Source organism: Prinia subflava, chromosome 5 (genome assembly GCF_021018805.1).
Source record: "Prinia subflava isolate CZ2003 ecotype Zambia chromosome 5, Cam_Psub_1.2, whole genome shotgun sequence".
NCBI classification, from domain to species: Eukaryota; Metazoa; Chordata; class Aves; order Passeriformes; family Cisticolidae; genus Prinia; species Prinia subflava.
In genome coordinates, this window is record NC_086251.1 from 48,370,790 (window position 1) to 48,389,056 (window position 18,267).

An 18,267-nucleotide genomic window follows, 5' to 3' on the forward strand; every position below is an offset into this window, starting at 1 on the left:
ACTGCCCTCTGATCTTTGTCCCATGTTTTTCTAACCCAGTCTCCCAGCAGTCCCCCAATGAGACGCTGTTTTTCACTCACCATCTGATTCTCTCTCAACATAAAGGACTGAATTGTTTTTACCCTGATTGTATCACACCCTGTCGCTCTCTGTCCCGAGCAAATGAGAACTGAAGCCTGTGCCTTGCAATGCAACCTCCTCCTTGCAGCAACACAAGCATTTGGGAGAGCCTCAGGGGGATCGTCACCCTGTCCGCTCCCCACACCCTGGGTCACTGCCAGGCTGGGCAGCACCAAGACAGTCCTAGTGACACCCCCAGGTGGTCCTAAGTGCTGCCTCCCCACAGGAGCCATCACCCAGGGGAGCCCTGCAGACTTGGTGGCCTCTTTTCTGAAATGCAGGAGATGTCGAGTGGATTAGTGGGTATCTGGTGCCTCTAAGAAACAGGTCACAGGTGCCAAAGCATTTGGTGTTAAATTGGTACCCTGGCATTTATTTTAGAAGGTAACCTGGTTTCCAGAGGATTTTAGCACTCTGAGAACCAGGATGCTTTAAGATGGATATGAAGATATACAACCTTAAATTCAATCTTCTGTGTTTCATGATATAGGCTTTAACCTCTCTGTACTTAGGCAGCATGTCAGTGCAGAAGACAGAAATTCCCCTCGGGATGTGGGCTTCAGGCTCAGTTCTCCTCCCTGCTTGCTGATTTGGGGATAATTTCCACTCCAGTCTTGTTTCTCCTTCTCCAGGATAGGAACAATAGCTCCAGCTTTCTAAATGGTGGCAAGGTGTAGGGATAAAATGTGCAACACAAGTCTGAATGTCAGCACCGTTGCTATTTCTTTCCCAATTCTTTAATAGAAAAGAAAGGCTCATTTATAAGTACTTCACCTATATTTCTACAAGAACTATCTGTAATTCCCTGACCTTCCTGTCAACCACCAATTCAAGGAATCACAGCAGCAAGGCCACGGTCTGTGACAGAACAGCAGAGCATAGCACTGACCTGGGGACAGTAATTCTCAGTTCTTTTGAACAGAGGCACCACTGAAAGACACAGAGATGTGCCAGCACTGTACCATCCACTTCATTGCACAAACACACAGTCTAACTCTTCAGTGTCAAGTGATGTGCACAGGCATGTTATGAGCACTTGCAATTCTTCAGTGGGGAAAAATGAGTGCTGAACATAATCTGCTTGTCCTGCCAAACTGTGTGACCTCATCGTGTTACACTGATGAAAGCGAAAAAGCACCCAGAAAAAAAGAGGCCTGAGAACACTGGACCTTCATGCTAAGTCTGCCCTTTCAGCACACTTGGGTTTATTTCCATTAACAAGCACACACACACATACAGACACGCATACAGATATCTGGTGTTGTTTAGCCTGGAGAAAAGGAGGCTCAGGGGAGACCTTACTGCTCTCTACAACTGCCTGAGAGGAGTTGTAGCCAGCTGAGGGTCAGTCTCTTCTACCAGGCAACCAGCAACAGGACAAGATGACAGTCTTAAGCTGAACCAGGGGAGGTTTAGGTTGGACATTAAGGAGAAGTTCTTTACAAAAAGTGTGATGGCGCATCACAATGGGCTGCCCAGGGAGGTGGTGGAGTCACCATCCCTGGAGGTGTTTAAGGAAAGACTGGATATGACTCTTAGTGCCGTGGTCTGGTTGGCAAGGTGGTGTTTGGTCATAGGTTGGACTTGATGATCTCAGAGGTCTTTTCCAACCTAAATGATTCTTTGACTCCGTGAATAACTTCAACATGGGCAGGAAGAAGTTTGCTTCTGGGAATCAGATATGTGGAGACTTCTTCAAGCTGCCAGGGAAAAGGACTATCTTTGCTTGCAGGCTTATGGCACTGTGCCCTGAGCCATTTGACATCAAAGAAAAATAGGAACCAGTGAAAGAAATAAAGGGTTGCTTCCAAACAGGAACTCGCTAGGTACAGGACATGCATTTTTCCACCTCAATCCCACAGCCAATATCACCTCCCAGGTCCACTGCAGTAAAATAGGTATAAAAAGAAATGAGTCTTCTGGACAGTTTCTCCTCCAGTCAACCTGTGTTGCTTTCAGGCTGTTTCAGAGGTTGCTTTAGGGCAGAAGATGGGCTCACCATCAGTACCAGGAATTTCTGGGAGACAAAGGCTCCTTTGTGGGGCAGTGCAACTGCAGAGGGCAACTCATGGGGAAGCAACTGCCAAAAAGCAAAGACATTAAGTAGAAAACTTGCCTCATCCTCCCTTGTGACCTGCTGGCCACCACTCACCTCAGATCAACAGTGAGAAAGTGATTAGTAAACAGCACATAGAAAACTTCTGTCCACTCCAAAATAAGGTGGAGTGGGCCATGGCTTGGGACACTTGCTGAGAGCTAAATGGTTTGGAGAGTTCATTCAGCATCCATCTGCATTTTAGGTGATAAAAGCCCTTAAAAAATAGCCCTTGCTTCCACTGTGCCTCAGGCACCCTTGGGTGAAGTCCATGCCCTGAAAGGTGCCATGAAGGCAGGTTCTGGTGAGCTGTGGCAGTTGTATGGACACTGTAAGCACATACAGTGATAGCATTTCCAGGTTGATAATTCCCTTATCTGCTCATATACTCTCCTTTACCAAGGTTTTGCTGAATCTGGATCATCCTTGGCAGAGGAGTAATAAGACAAGCCATAGTGCTGTTTTTAGTGTGGGTTCATGTCCAGCTCCTCAGGCTGCCTCCTTTCATTCATTACTGCATGCTGATGATGTGGCTGTAGGTGCTGCATCTCACTCCTGGCACAGCCCTCACTGTGTGATCCTACAGCCTCCAATTCCACGGGACAGGACACAGCTGATCAATCCTACAACAATTACCATTACTTTTGAGCCTAATAATAACAATAATCTTTGGTGCTTGACACCCACTAGTCTCAAATACAAAGTTTACAGGGATGGAAACATTTCTCTGTTTCAGATCTGATAACTCCTGATGTGTCTGGTACTGTAGATGACTCTTGAGATCTCCCAGCAGGTTGGTGGCAGAGGGAGAAGCGGCACCCTGGATGCTCCTTCCACCATTCCCTGGAGGGTGGGCAAGATGTCTCATTTGTGGGAGTCACAGTATGTTACCCTCAAGCCTTCTGAGAGCTCATCAGTCTTTCAGCTCTTACAGGGAACAGACCTTCCAAAGTGGGACAACACAGGCTGAAATTCAAACAGCTGAAACGTGATTTCAGGCGTCTACACTCTTACAGTGATGACCAGTCTTTCACCAACAAATGATTAATGAGATACCTCAGGGCTGGCAAATTCAATCCCACAGAAAGATGACAGATTTTCTTGGTATAATGTTTTATATACAGATTGAATTAAAGTTCAGATTTGCACAACTTCTTAGAGTTCAACAGCATTCACTTGAGTGGTGCCATCAGTCACAAGCTGTGCAAAGTGAATAAAATTCTGTGTTACTGGTATTAAGACATTATCTTGAAGATCCTTAACAGCTTTTTTAAGCGCTTAAGAACCTCTAGGTAATAGCAAAGATTAGACAAACCTCATGTCTTAGTGCTGACGCTCTCTCAAAATTAGTGCCTTCAGGGAAGTCTGAGACAAAACCAACTGCAGACTGAATTTCCTGAAACAGATTGTGGAAGACTTGGAAATACTCTGCATATTTTCCTAAAGTGTTAATAGTACTGGCTTGTGTCCATCTCTGAAAAATAAATGTTGGGCACCCCACTATATGAAGAGAGTGACTATACCAGACATACACTTTAGAGTAAGGTAAGTGCAGATGGCTCTAAGGAGTTCACTTTACAAAGAAAGCCATATTGCAAGTCATATGTCTGAGTTTTAGGGAACAGCTGCCTGACTGTGTGGCTGATTCTTCTGTTGATGTATGGCATTTACATAAACATAATCCTCCTGTTTGATATTATGTGGTTTATTCCTTGTATCACTTCAACAACTCAGTTATTGCTAGAATTAAGGGCTACAGTGATCACTTAAAGATGTCCCTGAAGAGACCAATTAATAATTCCCATACCTACTGCTCTTAAGTTCCTTTTTGAAATTGTATTCAGATTCAACTTAAGGGAAATTAAATTGATGACCCACTCAGAGTAAAATGGAACTGAAATGTGAAAGGCCTTCCAAACCAGGTGTAAATTTAAGTCTAATATAAGTAAAATTACATTTATCAACTAATAATTTTTCATGCAGTTTCCATAAAATATAGAACACTTAAAAAGGCAATTACATAACATTAACAGATTGGGGCATTTCACCATGCCAAATGCCCTAATATGAAAACCTCAATCACCACTCATTAGATTTGGAACTCCTGGAAAGCTAAAAGACAAGGCACAGGTTTCTTTACAGCCACAAATGCAAGCAAATTGGTTACAGGGCACTGCCCCCAGGTTTTACACAGACCATGACTCCCTACTGAACCTACAGCAGTGGCAGCCCCCATGTACAGTGAAGCCCTGAAAAGCTGAGGCAGAGCACCTGCACCTTGCCAAACTGAAACAAGAGTTAAACCAAACCCTCCCTGTGCTTCACTGATAGTCATTTCCTTTGATAATAGCTATGAAATAAAAATATGCATTGCTTCCAGAAGGAAAGGAAAATGTCCAGGGATGATTCAAGAGAATCTGCTCCATTGGTAAAAGTCCAGTTTAATAGCAGCATTTTTCAAGGAACAAATCTTTGTCTAAAATTATTTCTAACCAATGAACTGATGAAATACCAGTTCCTTTCAAAAGACACTTCAAAATAATAAAATAATTAATTTAAACAGCCATTAGGGATCCACGATTTTCTGCTATATTTATGTAATTATAATGCAATATGATCTACTAGTTGAAGGGTTAAATTAACTTGCATATTTATTAGTGACAGATTTTGGCAGCAGCATCAGTTAATAGCTGATATTCATACTGTGTTAATGGACACTGTGTCCTCATTTCGGGATAACATCCCAAATTTCCAGACTACTGCTTCCTTGACCTGCTACACCAACTTAAATATTACCCTTAAGTTGCAATTGCACAAGCAGGGCAACAACTTTATATCATGTCCATAAGAATACAATGCACAAAACCCTTACAAGAACATATTTCTGTAGGTCTGCTTCGCCGAGGTCAGCTGCTCAGCCCTTCCTGCTGGAACAGCTTGTGCCAATTAAGCATTTACTTCTGACTTGTCAAGATGAGGCACAACTCTTTCTGCCAGGAGCAGGTGAACCTACAATTACTTGTAAATCAGCAGCCTCTGACTCATCAGTAACTTCACTGAAGATTTGTTATCTTCCTAATCAGTGAAATGGGAGGCATGTACAAATGGACTGCCATCCACAGAAGGAATTAATGTCTTCAGCTTAGCCAACTCCTTCTGCTTAAAAAAAAATCAAGATGTTGGAGTATGCTCTATCTTAGAGTAGAAAGGACTGTTCTATTGAAGAACCAGTTTAATATGTGATGGCTCTTTTTAAAAATTAGACAATGCTTTTAATCTATAGACAACAGGACTCCCACTGATTCCTGCACTGCAAAAACGAGCCTGAGGCTCTTACTTTTAAATACTTCAAAAGGCATTTTCAAGAGAGAGGATTTTTCCATTATATCAATTTATTACTGTATGAAAAATTCAAAACAAATATGCAAGGTCCAGGAGTGGGGGAGGTATTCATCACTTCCCTAAATAAAAATTACACTTGACAAAACATTTCAGAATTTATTGTGATGAGAAACTCTGAAATGGGAAAGCACTGGAAGCTGAGATCAACCATTTGGTATTACCAGTGTTTCAAACAGAAAGACAGAAATTTTACAACAACTCAATATGAGGAGATGTTATGTGAAAGAGTGACATCAGAATCCTATCCTCAAAGTATTAGCATGAACCTTTCCAGTCTTACCTGCTTTCTAGTCACTAATCCTGCTCCTCAGACTTAATATAACATCTTAGATGCTCAAACTATTTCAAATTTTGTATTTGATTGCTGTTTAACAAATCTCCTCTCCATAAATAATTTTTTCATTTTGACTGAGAGGTGAGGACTTGTAACTTTTATTCCTACATCAGAAATTACTGCGCTAAATGGAAAAAAAAATAGCAGGATTTTGAAGTCTTTATGTCTTTGGTGACAAAATCAGAGTGCCTGCAACCTGAGGCAGAAAATCTAATCACTGCATTTCTGATTTAGATGGGTGAATTCTGCTTAATCCAGTCTTGGATGCTTAATGATTTGGTTCACTGTGCTAAGAGTGAAGGTAGTGTCTGTGATGTGAAAACAACGTGATGGGGACCTGGACTAGACTCTACTCCTGCCATCATCCATGGCTCCAGGCTGTGGGGTTGGAGTTCAATTTAGATTTGAAAGCCTCCAAATCCTACAGCCAGTTCTGAGAGTCACATTCCTCCAGTAACACAAAAGTGTATGTGGGAGATGACAAGAACTGAATTTTGGTTTTGCTTTGTAAATTATGAACAATGCTCTCACACAAGACAGCAATTCACAGTATGACAGCTGTGTTACCAAAACTGGAAGGGCTTCCCTGTTTCAGCATTCTGTGTGCATTTAAAAAAAGTCACTGTCTAGACCAGACAATGTGTGCCCTGCCATTTTGGGGCTACTATAGCTCTCTGCTGTTCCGTTTTGGTAGTCACTATGTTATTTGGAGGGTGGAGGGAAATGTCTTCCCCATATCATAAAACAAACTCAGCCTTGTCTGTTTGCTAACAATTCCTTTGGGCATCACGCAGGAGAAATCCACCCAAGATTCCTCAAATATGTCCAAATATCTCAAAACTACTGAGCAAGTCTTTCAGGCAGAAGGGCAGCTGGTCCTGCCAGCTGAGCCCTTAGGGCCAGCAGCTTTGCAGTGGGTACTTGTAAAGATAGAAAGGCCTCCCAAGATAAAATGCCTAACCAAAGGGAAACTTAAACTCAGAGCTCTCTGAGATGCTCAGCTCCTACTGCAGCAGCCAACATCAGACTGACCCCAGCTGATTATTGGGCACCTCATATTTGAAGACACATTGTGGCCTCGAGGAAGATTTCAATTCATTTTGCAATCACAGCTTCCCCTCAGTTCCTGGGGGATAATCAGACCTCTGCCAAGGACAAGAGTTCTTTAGGCATTGAGCAGGCACACATCAGCATCCAAGTACAGGAAATGTAGTGGTGAGCATCAGGACCATGCTCAGCTTTCCTGCTGGAATAGTGATGTGGACACAGTATTCAGCACCAGCTTCAAACTTGCTCTTTGAATCCACACTGGATCACCTGTGCATTCTACCATCAGGACTTAGGACCTAGAAAATCCTAAGGAAAACTCAGTTCTTATTCTTTTATGTCTTAGAGCCACACAATGTTTATTTCTATAAGAACTTCTTGCTTCTTGAAAATCTATTTTAACAGTTAGCAAGGCAAACCTGAAAACTTTGATTACTTAAAAACCTATGCAAAGTTTAAGAAGTTCCAGACTATTCCAGTTCTTCAGATTCCTGCCTAATATACACACATTGTGACAGTCCAGGGAAGAGTGGCATTCCTCAGGGGATGGTATTAGGACTGGTGCTGTTTAATATCTGTGTCAGCAACACGGACAGCGGGATGGAGCACATCCTCAGCAAGTTTGCTGACAACACCAAGAAGTGTCATGCAGTCAACATGCTGGAGGGAATGGATGCCATCCAGAGGGACCCTGACAGGCTTGAGCAGTGGGCCTGTGCAAACCTCATGAAGTTCAACAAGGTCCTTAGCCATGTCAGGGCCATCCTGAGTACAAACAAAATTAGTGAAGAGAACAGATTAAGAGCAGCTCTGAGGTGAAGGACTTCAGGGTGCTGGTGGACAAGACGTTTGACACAACCTGGCAATGTGTGCTCACAGCCCAGAAAGCCAAGTGTGTCCTGGGTGCATCAACACAAGTGTGACCAGCAGGTCGAAGGAGGGGATTCCCCCTCCACTCCCATGAAACTCCATTTGCAGTACCACAATCAGCCCTATATAAGGAGGATGTGGACTCACTTCTCTTGGAGTGAGTCCAGAGTGTGGGATATGGAGATGATCAGAGGGCTGGAGCACCTCTTCTAAGAGACAGGCTGAGAGAGCTGGAGAAAACTCCAGGGAGACCTTACAGCACCATTCAGTACCTGAAGGGAGCCTACAAGAAAGCTGGAGAGGGACATTTTACAAGGGCATGTATGGCTAAGGACAAGGGGTAATGGATTTAAACTGGAAGAGCATAAATTTACATTAAATATTAGGAAGAAATTCTTTACTGTGTGGGAGGTGAGGCACTGCAACAGGCTGTCCAGAGAAACTGTGGATTCTCCATCCCTGGAAATGTTCAAGGCCAGTTTGGATGGGGCTTTGAGGAACCTGGTCTATGGGAAGGTATCACTGCCCAATGCAGGGGGGTGAAACTAGATGATCTTTATGGTCCCTTTTAACCTGAACCATTCCATGAATCTATGATCTGTCCCAAAAGATCTGAATGTCCTTAGCTTTTCTACCTGCTCTGAAGGGATCCTGCATGTTTTCTGGAACTAAGCTATACATCTGAGCTTATACAGCTGCCAAAAGGTTTCACCCTTCTTGTAGTTGGTCATTTTTATTTTGGCATTTTCACCAGTCAAAATAATTAGTTAATTAGATGCTCTGTCTCCAGAGATAAAGATTTCACTCTGAAAAACAAAATGATACAATTACTGCATGGAGATTAGAGTCCTCTGCAGTGATGTCATTCACTTTGGCTCTACACTGACATGATCATGCTTGATCTCAGCTGACAGCTGGGGGCAAACATCCACTAAGGTCAGGAGCTGTAAAGACTTCACTGTGCACCTATGTGCAAACATCCAAACGTCAGAAACTGGTTCATGAATCCAGACTCAGCTTAAGTCTCCTGCTCGAAATTTTGACTGAAGCAATATTTGACTGAACACTTCCTTCACCCAGCAAGCAGATGGCAATACCATGGACTCCTCACCCAATATGAGAGAAGGATAGAGCAGAGACAGCAAATGTTTCTCACCAACAAGAACACCTGATTTTTTTTTTCATAAGACCTTACACAGGTTAAAACTGATACTGACTACAGTGTGTCTCTAGCTCTAACCCCTTCCCCCTTTCCTGTTTTGAAAGCCTGGCTTTTACTTCCAGACAAAGTCCATTCTTTGCAATGCCCCTAGAGAAACCTGCATGCTCACGGAGTATTTAGGGGTTGACAACAGCAGTTTTTCAGATTTTTAAGGGTCGACATCATTTGAACTAGCTTAATCTCATGGGTCCGTGAAGCTCGGTTAGAAATGCTGCCTAAACAAGTATTCCATCCACCTTGTCTTAGCTGAAGTCTTCAGTCTTGGCTGAAATCCAGAGACAAGGAGGAAAGCAGATGGAGAGAAAAAGGCACAGTTAATTAAAGGCCAGGTTCTGAGCATCTCTGTCGCCTTCAGGTCATTACAGACATATCTAGGGAACACACTCAATTTCAATGAAAGTTCCTTCTTCCTTTGCTGTCAGCATCTAAGTTTAGTTGGCCTTAGGCCCCTTAGAGCCTCATGAGCTTTCCCTTCACTTCATCAATGAGCAGTTTTCTAGGCATGGGTTAAAGAGCAGGCTGCTGCTTGCATAAGGGGAGTTACTCTGGAAATATCAATGTTCCAAACCACCCTGAGGAACTGCCATGGGCTCAGGGACCAGGTCTCCTGACACTCCTCACCCTCACACAGTCCCCACCATCCTAGTTCTAACGTGGGCTGCAGTCCCTCTCCTCAGAGCCCCTTGGTAGGGTACAATCTGTATCAAATCAGACAGCATTATCTCAATGGGATAACGAAAAACTGCATCTGAAACGAAGCTCAGGAAAGCCAAAACTCAAATAATCCATGTGTACCACGTTGCAGAAAAAGGTAAGGGTGAACCAGCAATACTGAGAGATGCAGCAGGCACAGGGAGCAGCATGGCTGATGGTAGCTTTCATTCAGATACTGCAAGGCAGATGGATTCCCAGGAGGAGGCACAGGGTGCCACGATGGAATTAGCTGCAGAGGCAGTGGAGGCAAGAGCAGGGCTTGGATAGGGCACCATAAAAGCAAGGGATCCACGTGAAGGAGTCAGAAATGTAGGGAAAGGAGACCTGGGGTCACCCCTGAAGGAGGACAATGCAGCCAATTTAATTTCCCATATTCATATAGTTTCATTCATTTATTCAGTGCCTCCTTAGGATGTGCTGACACACTCCCCACACATTCTTGATGTAAATACACAACTGTAACAGGGAGGTGTCTCCTAAACCAGGGAAAGCTGGTGCTCCTAACACTGCTTGTGGTTTTAGACTGCCTGCTAAGCTGTGTGATTCTACTCATTTTCTGCAGAGGGAATTAGGTTATTTCCCCTCAGAGTAAACACAGCATTTGCCAGCTATTTTATGTGAATTCCAGGATTCTCTGCATTTAATAGATTTTGTATAAATCTATCTGCAGGAAGCAGAGCTGAAGATTTGTTGCTGGATCAACCTGTCAATATTGAAGTGTCTAAAGAGACACTAAATGTACTATAATTGTGCCTAAAAGTCCTCAAGCACAGTAAAAGCCTTCCAGGAAGTGATTCAGCTGCTCACAAACAGTTCTGCAGTGCCACCCCATACAACCCAGTGGGGTTTGTAAAACAATCAGGTGGGACTAATAGAGAGGACACATCAGAGGATTCTCTGACTTTCCACAACAGAGCTGGAGGCTACGTCAAAGAGCACTAGATGCTTCATACAGCAGATAACTGAATGTTAGTGTCTGTAGTGACTGGAGAGACAGGATTTTTTTAGACATCTGTTGGCTTTAATCACCCGGCCCAAACCATGGTAGCTGCTTTAGAGTTGATCTCAATCTCCAGCAACATTCAGTTTGATTGCAGAGAGAGCTTTTAAGGACAGTGCCTGGCATACTGCAGCCTTTTGTAGCTCACAAAACTCTGAAAGCAATCCCAGCATCTTTAGATAGTACCTCATGGCACAGACACTGTACCTTGACTAGGTAAAAATCTTGCAGCTCCTGCACTGCTGTTTTTTTTACAGATGTCTTTCCAGTACTAAACTTCATTCACTTAGAAAGTGCAAAGTGCAAGTCTATCATCAACCACTTCACAATAGCTTTTGGCTCTTTACTTCCCTCTCCTCTGAATACCATTTAAAAGCAGTGTGTATAACATCAGTATTTAACCACAAGGCTTGTTCTTTCTCCCAAGGAAGGGGATTGCTGTACACACGGACTAAATCACAGTGCCTAGACAGCTGATGATAATGAAAGCATCATTCAAGATGAGACACTTGATTGCTACTCTAAAGTTTACCAGTGAAAGAAATGTGTAATCTCATTTTTTCATTGTATTTGAAATGAAGTCACTTGCTTAAATACTAGTCATCTGGATTTATATAGCTCATTTTTAGAACTGTGTTAGCACCTGGCAATCCAGCCTGAGAAAGCATCAGGCTATCCCAGTCACAGGCCCATTTGATTTCTTGTTCTTCTTTCTGCAATGTGTGACAGAGTTCTTTTTTTCTGACATGATTTACTTCCCACTTGACAGGGGACAAATGTACTCAGAGCAGCTGCCTGATGGAGAGGAAGCAGCCTGGCAGTGGTGCTCCCCTCCCAGTGCAGCTGGTCAGCAGGGCTAGTCCCTGTGCCAACACTGCCACATCTCATCCCCCTCAGGGCAACAGGGTACCCCAGGCACAAGAAAAGAGAGTGACAAAGTACTTTATTTTCTGGCTGTGATACAAAGATCAAGGTAATTTTCCATATTACTGCCCATGACATTTTCCTGAACATTGAAAGGGATTTTTCCTGCTATAAAAACTATCCCTCTCTGCTTTCCCAGCTGTCTTTGTACTTCCTTTCCCAAGTGTTTCACTGTTGGTTTTTCTCTGCCTTTGCCTTAATTTTCTGCAGTGTAGCACAAGTACAAAGCATGCTCCTGGCAGAAAAGACACTGAAAAATTCTGCCTGTCCTCTGCCTGACTAAAAGCTGTGCAGAAGCCTTCCTTATGTCTTCTGCACATCTGGAGATGGCGCTGATAAAGACAAACAGCCAGATGATGATACCTAATGATTTATTTTTCCTTGGGGGAAGTGCTGAGGATACTGGATACACTTTGCAACACTGCTCCCAGGAGAGTTTATATAAGCAGGGAGAAGAATTAATAGGCAGCTTTATAGGGAGAGATGAATTTATGAAAATGCATAAGCGTTAAGGAGATTTACTGGAATACCAAACACCCAGTCTGGGTCCCTGAACCCAGTGGGTGCACATAGAACAGGGAAGGTCTCTCCCACTGTGCAGAGACCCCAGGGACAGATAGCACTCTCCAGAAATTATCTGTATGTCAGGGATCACAGGAATACTGATGTGGGAAGCAGCTGCAGAGCTAGTCAGCAGGAACTGAAGGCACCAGGTGTGCTGGGCATAGGGATGTATGGCTGGAAGCTAGCAGGAGCTCAGATGCACTGGGTAAGGCTTGGGAGCAATGATTTGTATGAAGGGAAGGAGATGAGTCTTAGCCTGTGTGTGCATTAGTGGGAAAACTGCTCACTTGCCATTGACTCCTGACACGCCTCCTATTTTTGTAGCAGTTGTAAGCAATTTAAAACCAGTGAGCCTGACTCACTGCTAGGGTAAACTGTAGTGCTCCAGCATCTTGACAACAGTCAAACGTACTGCATGGTCTAGACAGAGTGTTTGGATTTTTGTCTGCCTATAAATTAATTTGCCTTGTAGCATCCAGACCTTCAAGCTGCACACCTGGCAAAAAAGGGGGTCATGCAACTCAAGAGGCAGCAGAGTGCTGTCTCTGTAGGAAAGCATTTCCCAGGGCTAGGGGATTAGGGACCCATTTAAAACCAGGGAATCATACATAACACAATGAAAGGAGGGAATTTCTCTGGCTCTCCTCCAAAAGCCAAGCATTATTCATTGATCAGAAAACAGATCTCCATCTCTGCTGAGAACATTTCTTCTTCCATTTGCTAAGTGGAAAATGACAAACGAGCTGGCTGTGCCCTCTTGCCCATCCTTTCTCCTGGCTGTCCCCGTTGCTTTGCCCTCCTTCAGCACACCACGGCTCCCCCAGCAGCTACTTACTTGGCACCGCTAGCAACCTCGGGGGCGGCGGCGGCGGAGGAGGCGGTGGCAGCAGCGGAGGTGGCCTGCACTGGCAAACTTCCTGGCAGCTCTCTGTAAATTTCTCTGCTACAGGCTTGGAACATGACTTCTGGGGCTCACCCTGAGTGATCTGTGAAGAAACAAGTCATTGCATGAGCAGCAGAACAGTGAAAACTGATGAATGTGTTTTTAGACCTCAGACCTGTAAGTGAGAACTGAGCTAAAGTTCCTAAGATGTACCTTCCCTACATGGCTCCCATTTTTAATTTTTTTTTTATTTAACACAATATCTTCAAGACCTCTTTCCCTCTGTCAAATTTAGTTGAGATTGGCCAGCTGGTTTCTGAGTTATTATGGGGTAAGGAGAAGGCAGGCAGTGGCAGACAATATGATTGCATAAGCCTTCTTTCCTTAGGAAAGCCATCTAGCAGCATGCATTATTCACAGGGTCATTGCTGCAAGCCAAAGAGAGCTAATAAAAATTACAAGACAGTTAGGGTCAGGATTATGTTCATTTTCCTTATGGCAGAACTGAAAGCCAGAGGACATCCCTCCTCTGCTTTGCCAGCCTCACTTGGACGTTGAGAGGTATTTCACAGGGTGTTTCACTTCCTGCCATGAGGAGAGGCTACCCACATTTTAATCATCTGTGGGCCACAGCAATAACATGGTTTAAATGGAAATGCCACGCTGTAGCCTCCTGTGAGATGCAGTGTTGGCTAATAATAAAAGTGAAGATGAGGCACTGCAGATAACCCAAGCATAAGCATCACTTGGCCATGGGCAATGGTTTAGCCAGAACTGGTATATGATATATTCAGCAGCTCTATCTAGTCGTGACAAGGACTATTTATTGACAGCGTATTTTTCGTGTCATAGTAGTATTTACATAACTAGGGATTCAAGGATTATTCAGTAAAATTTGGTAAAATATAATGCTACAAAATGGAGTCAGTCCCCAATGAAAAGGAAATTTGCTGAGCATCACAGAAGCTTCTGAGAGGTGTTAACTTCAGAGGTCTCTAAGCCAGCTTCTTTGGAATGACTTACACAGGATACAATTTCGAAGAGACAAAGCAAAGCCTAAAAGATTAATAAGCATGTTATCTAACAAGCACTTTGAATGTAAGTATTAGGAGACCGCCTGGGACAGACTTGTGTCCTGCTGAAGCTAAGGACAGTTATGCTAGCATATTGTCTTGGACAGTTTGGTCTCAGGCAGGTTATTGTCCTAATGGTTTTAGCCTAACATCATGTTCTTTAATTAGCTTTTTTCCACAACATGTTGGTCATTACAAAGAGGATGTCTCATGCCATGCTTTCTGATCTGTTTTAGGCAGGCTTCTTCTCCCTCTCTGGCAGGGTCACCCAGGGTTTCCTTCTCCCTAGTTCTCTCTCCTGCCCAGGTTTTGCTTCCCTTCCCCTGCCAAATCCGTGTGTTTCCTCTCCCCGTCCAGCCCTGGCCCCCAGCACGGCCAGCGTGCCTCTTCCAGTGCCCACAGCTGGGCACCAGGGGGGCTGCAGTGCCCTGCAGGAAAGCTGCACACAGGCATTTCATGTATTTCTGGCCAAAAAGAGAGACGTGGCTAATTAAAACAACATCACTGCACAAAGGACGCGTTCACATGCGTAGGAGGTTTCTAAATGCAGAAAGACGCATTACTCTGGCCTCAGGGAAATGGAGGTAGGGCTTTGTTGATTAAATATTATAGGGAGGGAGGAAAGAATAGAAAAGGCTACATGTAGCTAAGTTGGAAGGACGGCTCAGCACAGCATAAGGCAGAAGGCTCAGTTCTTTAAACAGCTTGTCTAAATCTATTACCAAACATAGGGAAAAGCAAATTCAGCACAAGTGCTTTCCAACTTTCCCCTTCACTATCAGGTAACAGTAAGAGGATGGTTAAAGACCATCCCAGACAGCTTCCAGGAACTTACACAAACTCTCTGAACACTCTAATGAATCAAAGTGACTTGGGTGCGTAATCGCTCATGACTAGTAATAAATCTGTCTGCTAAGAAGGTTTATTTGTTTTTAAAGTAAGGGATCCCAGGCAGCAGAATATCCTCCATGCTGCTCCAGCTCTTCCAGCCCTGTTCACACGAGAGGCTGGGGTTCCAGGCACGCTCCCAAGAAGAGCCCTGTGAGAGAAGTGTCCTTCCCCCAGTGCTGGGGGCATACCTGGGGTACCCCCTGCTCAACAGGTGTGACAGGATTTACTGTGCTGACAGAAGGAGCAACACCTCTCCCCTGGTGTCGCCAGCTGAGCAGGGAGCAGCTGTCAACTCCTACCTACAGCTACTATGCCCTAGGCCCTTGGTTAGTGCATCCTGAGAGCTCACTACAGCCTTGCAGGAGGCAGTGTGATGGGAAGGATGGGGAGAATAACATGGAGCAGACTTGGAGCCAGCTGCGTTTGCAGATCAGAAGCAGCTTTGCATATGTAAGTCTGAAGACACTGCTGGTATGGCAAAGCTACACTGACTTACTGCTCTAAGTTAATATCAGCCAGAACCAAAGGCTTGTTCTGCCTTTTTTTAGAGCTGTTGACTGCTTTTAAATCCCTGGAGGCTCTCCTACCTTAGGCTGGTAATAGAGTGTCCTCAGAAAATAGTGGTTCATTTTCTCAATTACTTTACAGACAAGATTAACCCTATCATGGTCAGTCACTTGCTGCTCCTGTCTACTTTGAAAATATTATTTTAGGGGAAAAAAAAGAAAGAATAAAAAAGGAAAAGTTGCTTTGTTTCTCAATACTTTAGCCTGAACTTCTATAAAAAATTCCCATGTTCATTTTTAAATAGTCAGGAAAGAACTGACAATTAAAAGCATGGGCTTTATCACTTGTTTCCCTTCTCCTGTCACTGGGTGAAATGTGTGGTTGTTAGAAGATAGAAGTAGGAACATAAATATTACCTTGACAGGGGTTTGTCTTAAAGGCTTAGTTTTTAAATCAAAGATATTTTAAGTTGGTTGAAATCTGCCAGGAAAAGGAAAGACCCAAATTGAGGTTGAGGGCCTCAGGGAGGAGAGAAACAGTCAAGGACTGCAGCAGGAGGACAGAATAGTAACAGTGATATAAAGCAGCAGATAACAGTAGCAAGATAGAATCAGGGAAAAAGGAAGGCATCTGGCTCCTTTTCAAAGAAAAAAAATCCTCCTGTTGATGTCTATTAGCCTTCTTATGAAAGAAATGAAGGCTATTACTTGTGTCTTCTAAAGGTAAGCAGAAAAAAAATCACTAGAAAATATGCTTTAGGGAACAAACTTGCTCTGGCAGGAGATGATAAAATAATACTCCATTGTTTCTTTCTTATTGTCTGCAATTCAAGGTAAGCTGCCTTTACAGCATGTGGCAAGAAAAGCATTTTGAAAGAGCCACACCTTCCTGTGGTCCAGTCACCTATATGAATCTGGCCTCAAACTTTACTGCTGATTTCTTCTGGTGGACTCTTCCATGGCCCCAGAATGGCTTTGGAAGACCTCTGCAGGTCAGGTGTGACTGGAAACCCACCAGGCTGCCAGGCAGATTGTGGCACAGAGGTTGCCTTGGCAAGGGATCACCTCTGGGTGATCCACAGGGGGACTAGACCCACAGGGCTTGCTCCCCAGCTCCTCCAGCCGTTCCTCCAGGTGCTGGAGCTGCCATAAACAAGTTTTCTTGGCATATCTGAAACTTGGTTGCTTGTTTGGCACAAGGCTTTCTTAACACACTGAGCAGTTGGCCAGTCTAGACATACGCTGCCTGGACTTCAAGCCAATGCACTTTTTCCCTGCTCTGAAAATACGTAGAGTTGGCTTTATGGATTTGTGCATTTGGTGTGACCATGTTTTGCAAAAAGGACAAATGTTTTAAAATGGAAATGAAAATCTGGTCCACAAATGTCCAGGGAAGAACAAACAGAAAGTGGTAACTGGTAGTTTCCTTTTGCAGTCTCTGTCAAAGTTTGTGCCTGTGGAATATTTCTCTTCAATCCAATATTTCTTTTAGAAGGAGTGATCCTTCCTTTGCATACAAGGGAAGAATAAATCTGCATGTGGTGAGAACTGTTTAGTATTTCAGTAGAGTCCCATGGGGTTGCAGCAGTCCACAAGCACGTTCTACAGAGTGGGATGGGAAAAGAGGATTAATTCAGTCCCTGGAGGGTGGCCTTCTTGTGACTTTTTTAATCAGGTAAAAGGAGGAAAGCTTTAACAGAAAAGTGCAGTTGACTGAAAAGGCACAGAGACCTCTAAAAGCCTGCTGATGTGGCAAGAGCTTTGTCTCTTGGAAGCAGTCTACAGAGATGAGATGAGATCTCAACACTGCTGCATAAATCCCAAGACAGCTCTGTGCAATTCACATCAGTTAATCCAGATCCATGTTTACAAAACCAGAAAAGAAGTGTCCCTGCTATTTATCATGACCCTTTCTGCTCTTTTTAAAATTATGTCAAAAGCCTCTGACAGAATCATCCCTCTTGTCACAGAACTGGCTACCACACTAACAAGAAAAGATTGTGGCTTTTGTTTTGGTTTTGTTTTTAGTAAGATAAATGCTTCTCCTTTGATTAGCATCTGAGTGATTCTCTTAAGTGTCTCAAGGCAGGGCCTGAGGAGGGAATGCCGAGGTGGGAGGGAAGGCTCTGCCACGCTAAGGCACTGTGGGGACAAATGAGTGAAGAGGGGCTGGGGGAAGTGAGAAAACATGACTGCTGCTGTAGATGGAGCAGGGGCAGGGGAGCCACGATGCAACATTACAGAATTAGGCAAGGAGAGAATGGCTTGTGAGACTGAAGATAAGAGCAAGGATTATGACTCAACGTGGGGAAAGGAATCACGGGAGGGGTTCAAGGATGGAGTTTCAGTCACAGGAAGGACGGAAGGCTGGCATCCCAGTGAGCATTCCATACCTACCCTTTCCATTGGAACCTGCTGATGGGAGCCCTAGATAAAGCCTAGTTTTGGGAAAATTGGAAAAAAGCTTGAGTATGAGCAGGCTCATTGTTCTTCCACAGAACAGCAAGCAATAGCCCAAGTACAGTTGATGAATGGGACATTCATCCAAATTCCAAATTATTGCAAGGAAAGGTAGGCTTCTTGGCTTTTGTATTTCTCAGAGCTTGTTTCAATTTTTACAAA

General features: G+C 43.9%; 1 protein-coding gene across 2 annotated transcripts in view; it reads right to left on the reverse strand.

Moving 5' to 3' along the window:
* The window catches only part of PRIMA1 (proline rich membrane anchor 1), a 49,568-nt gene that overhangs the window by 29,967 nt on the left and 1,334 nt on the right, over positions 1–18,267 (reverse strand). For both annotated transcript variants that reach the window (XM_063399271.1, XM_063399272.1), the window contains exon 2: positions 13,128–13,278. In XM_063399271.1, the coding sequence (XP_063255341.1) occupies positions 13,128–13,278 (151 nt within the window). The remainder of the gene's footprint in view (positions 1–13,127; positions 13,279–18,267) is intronic.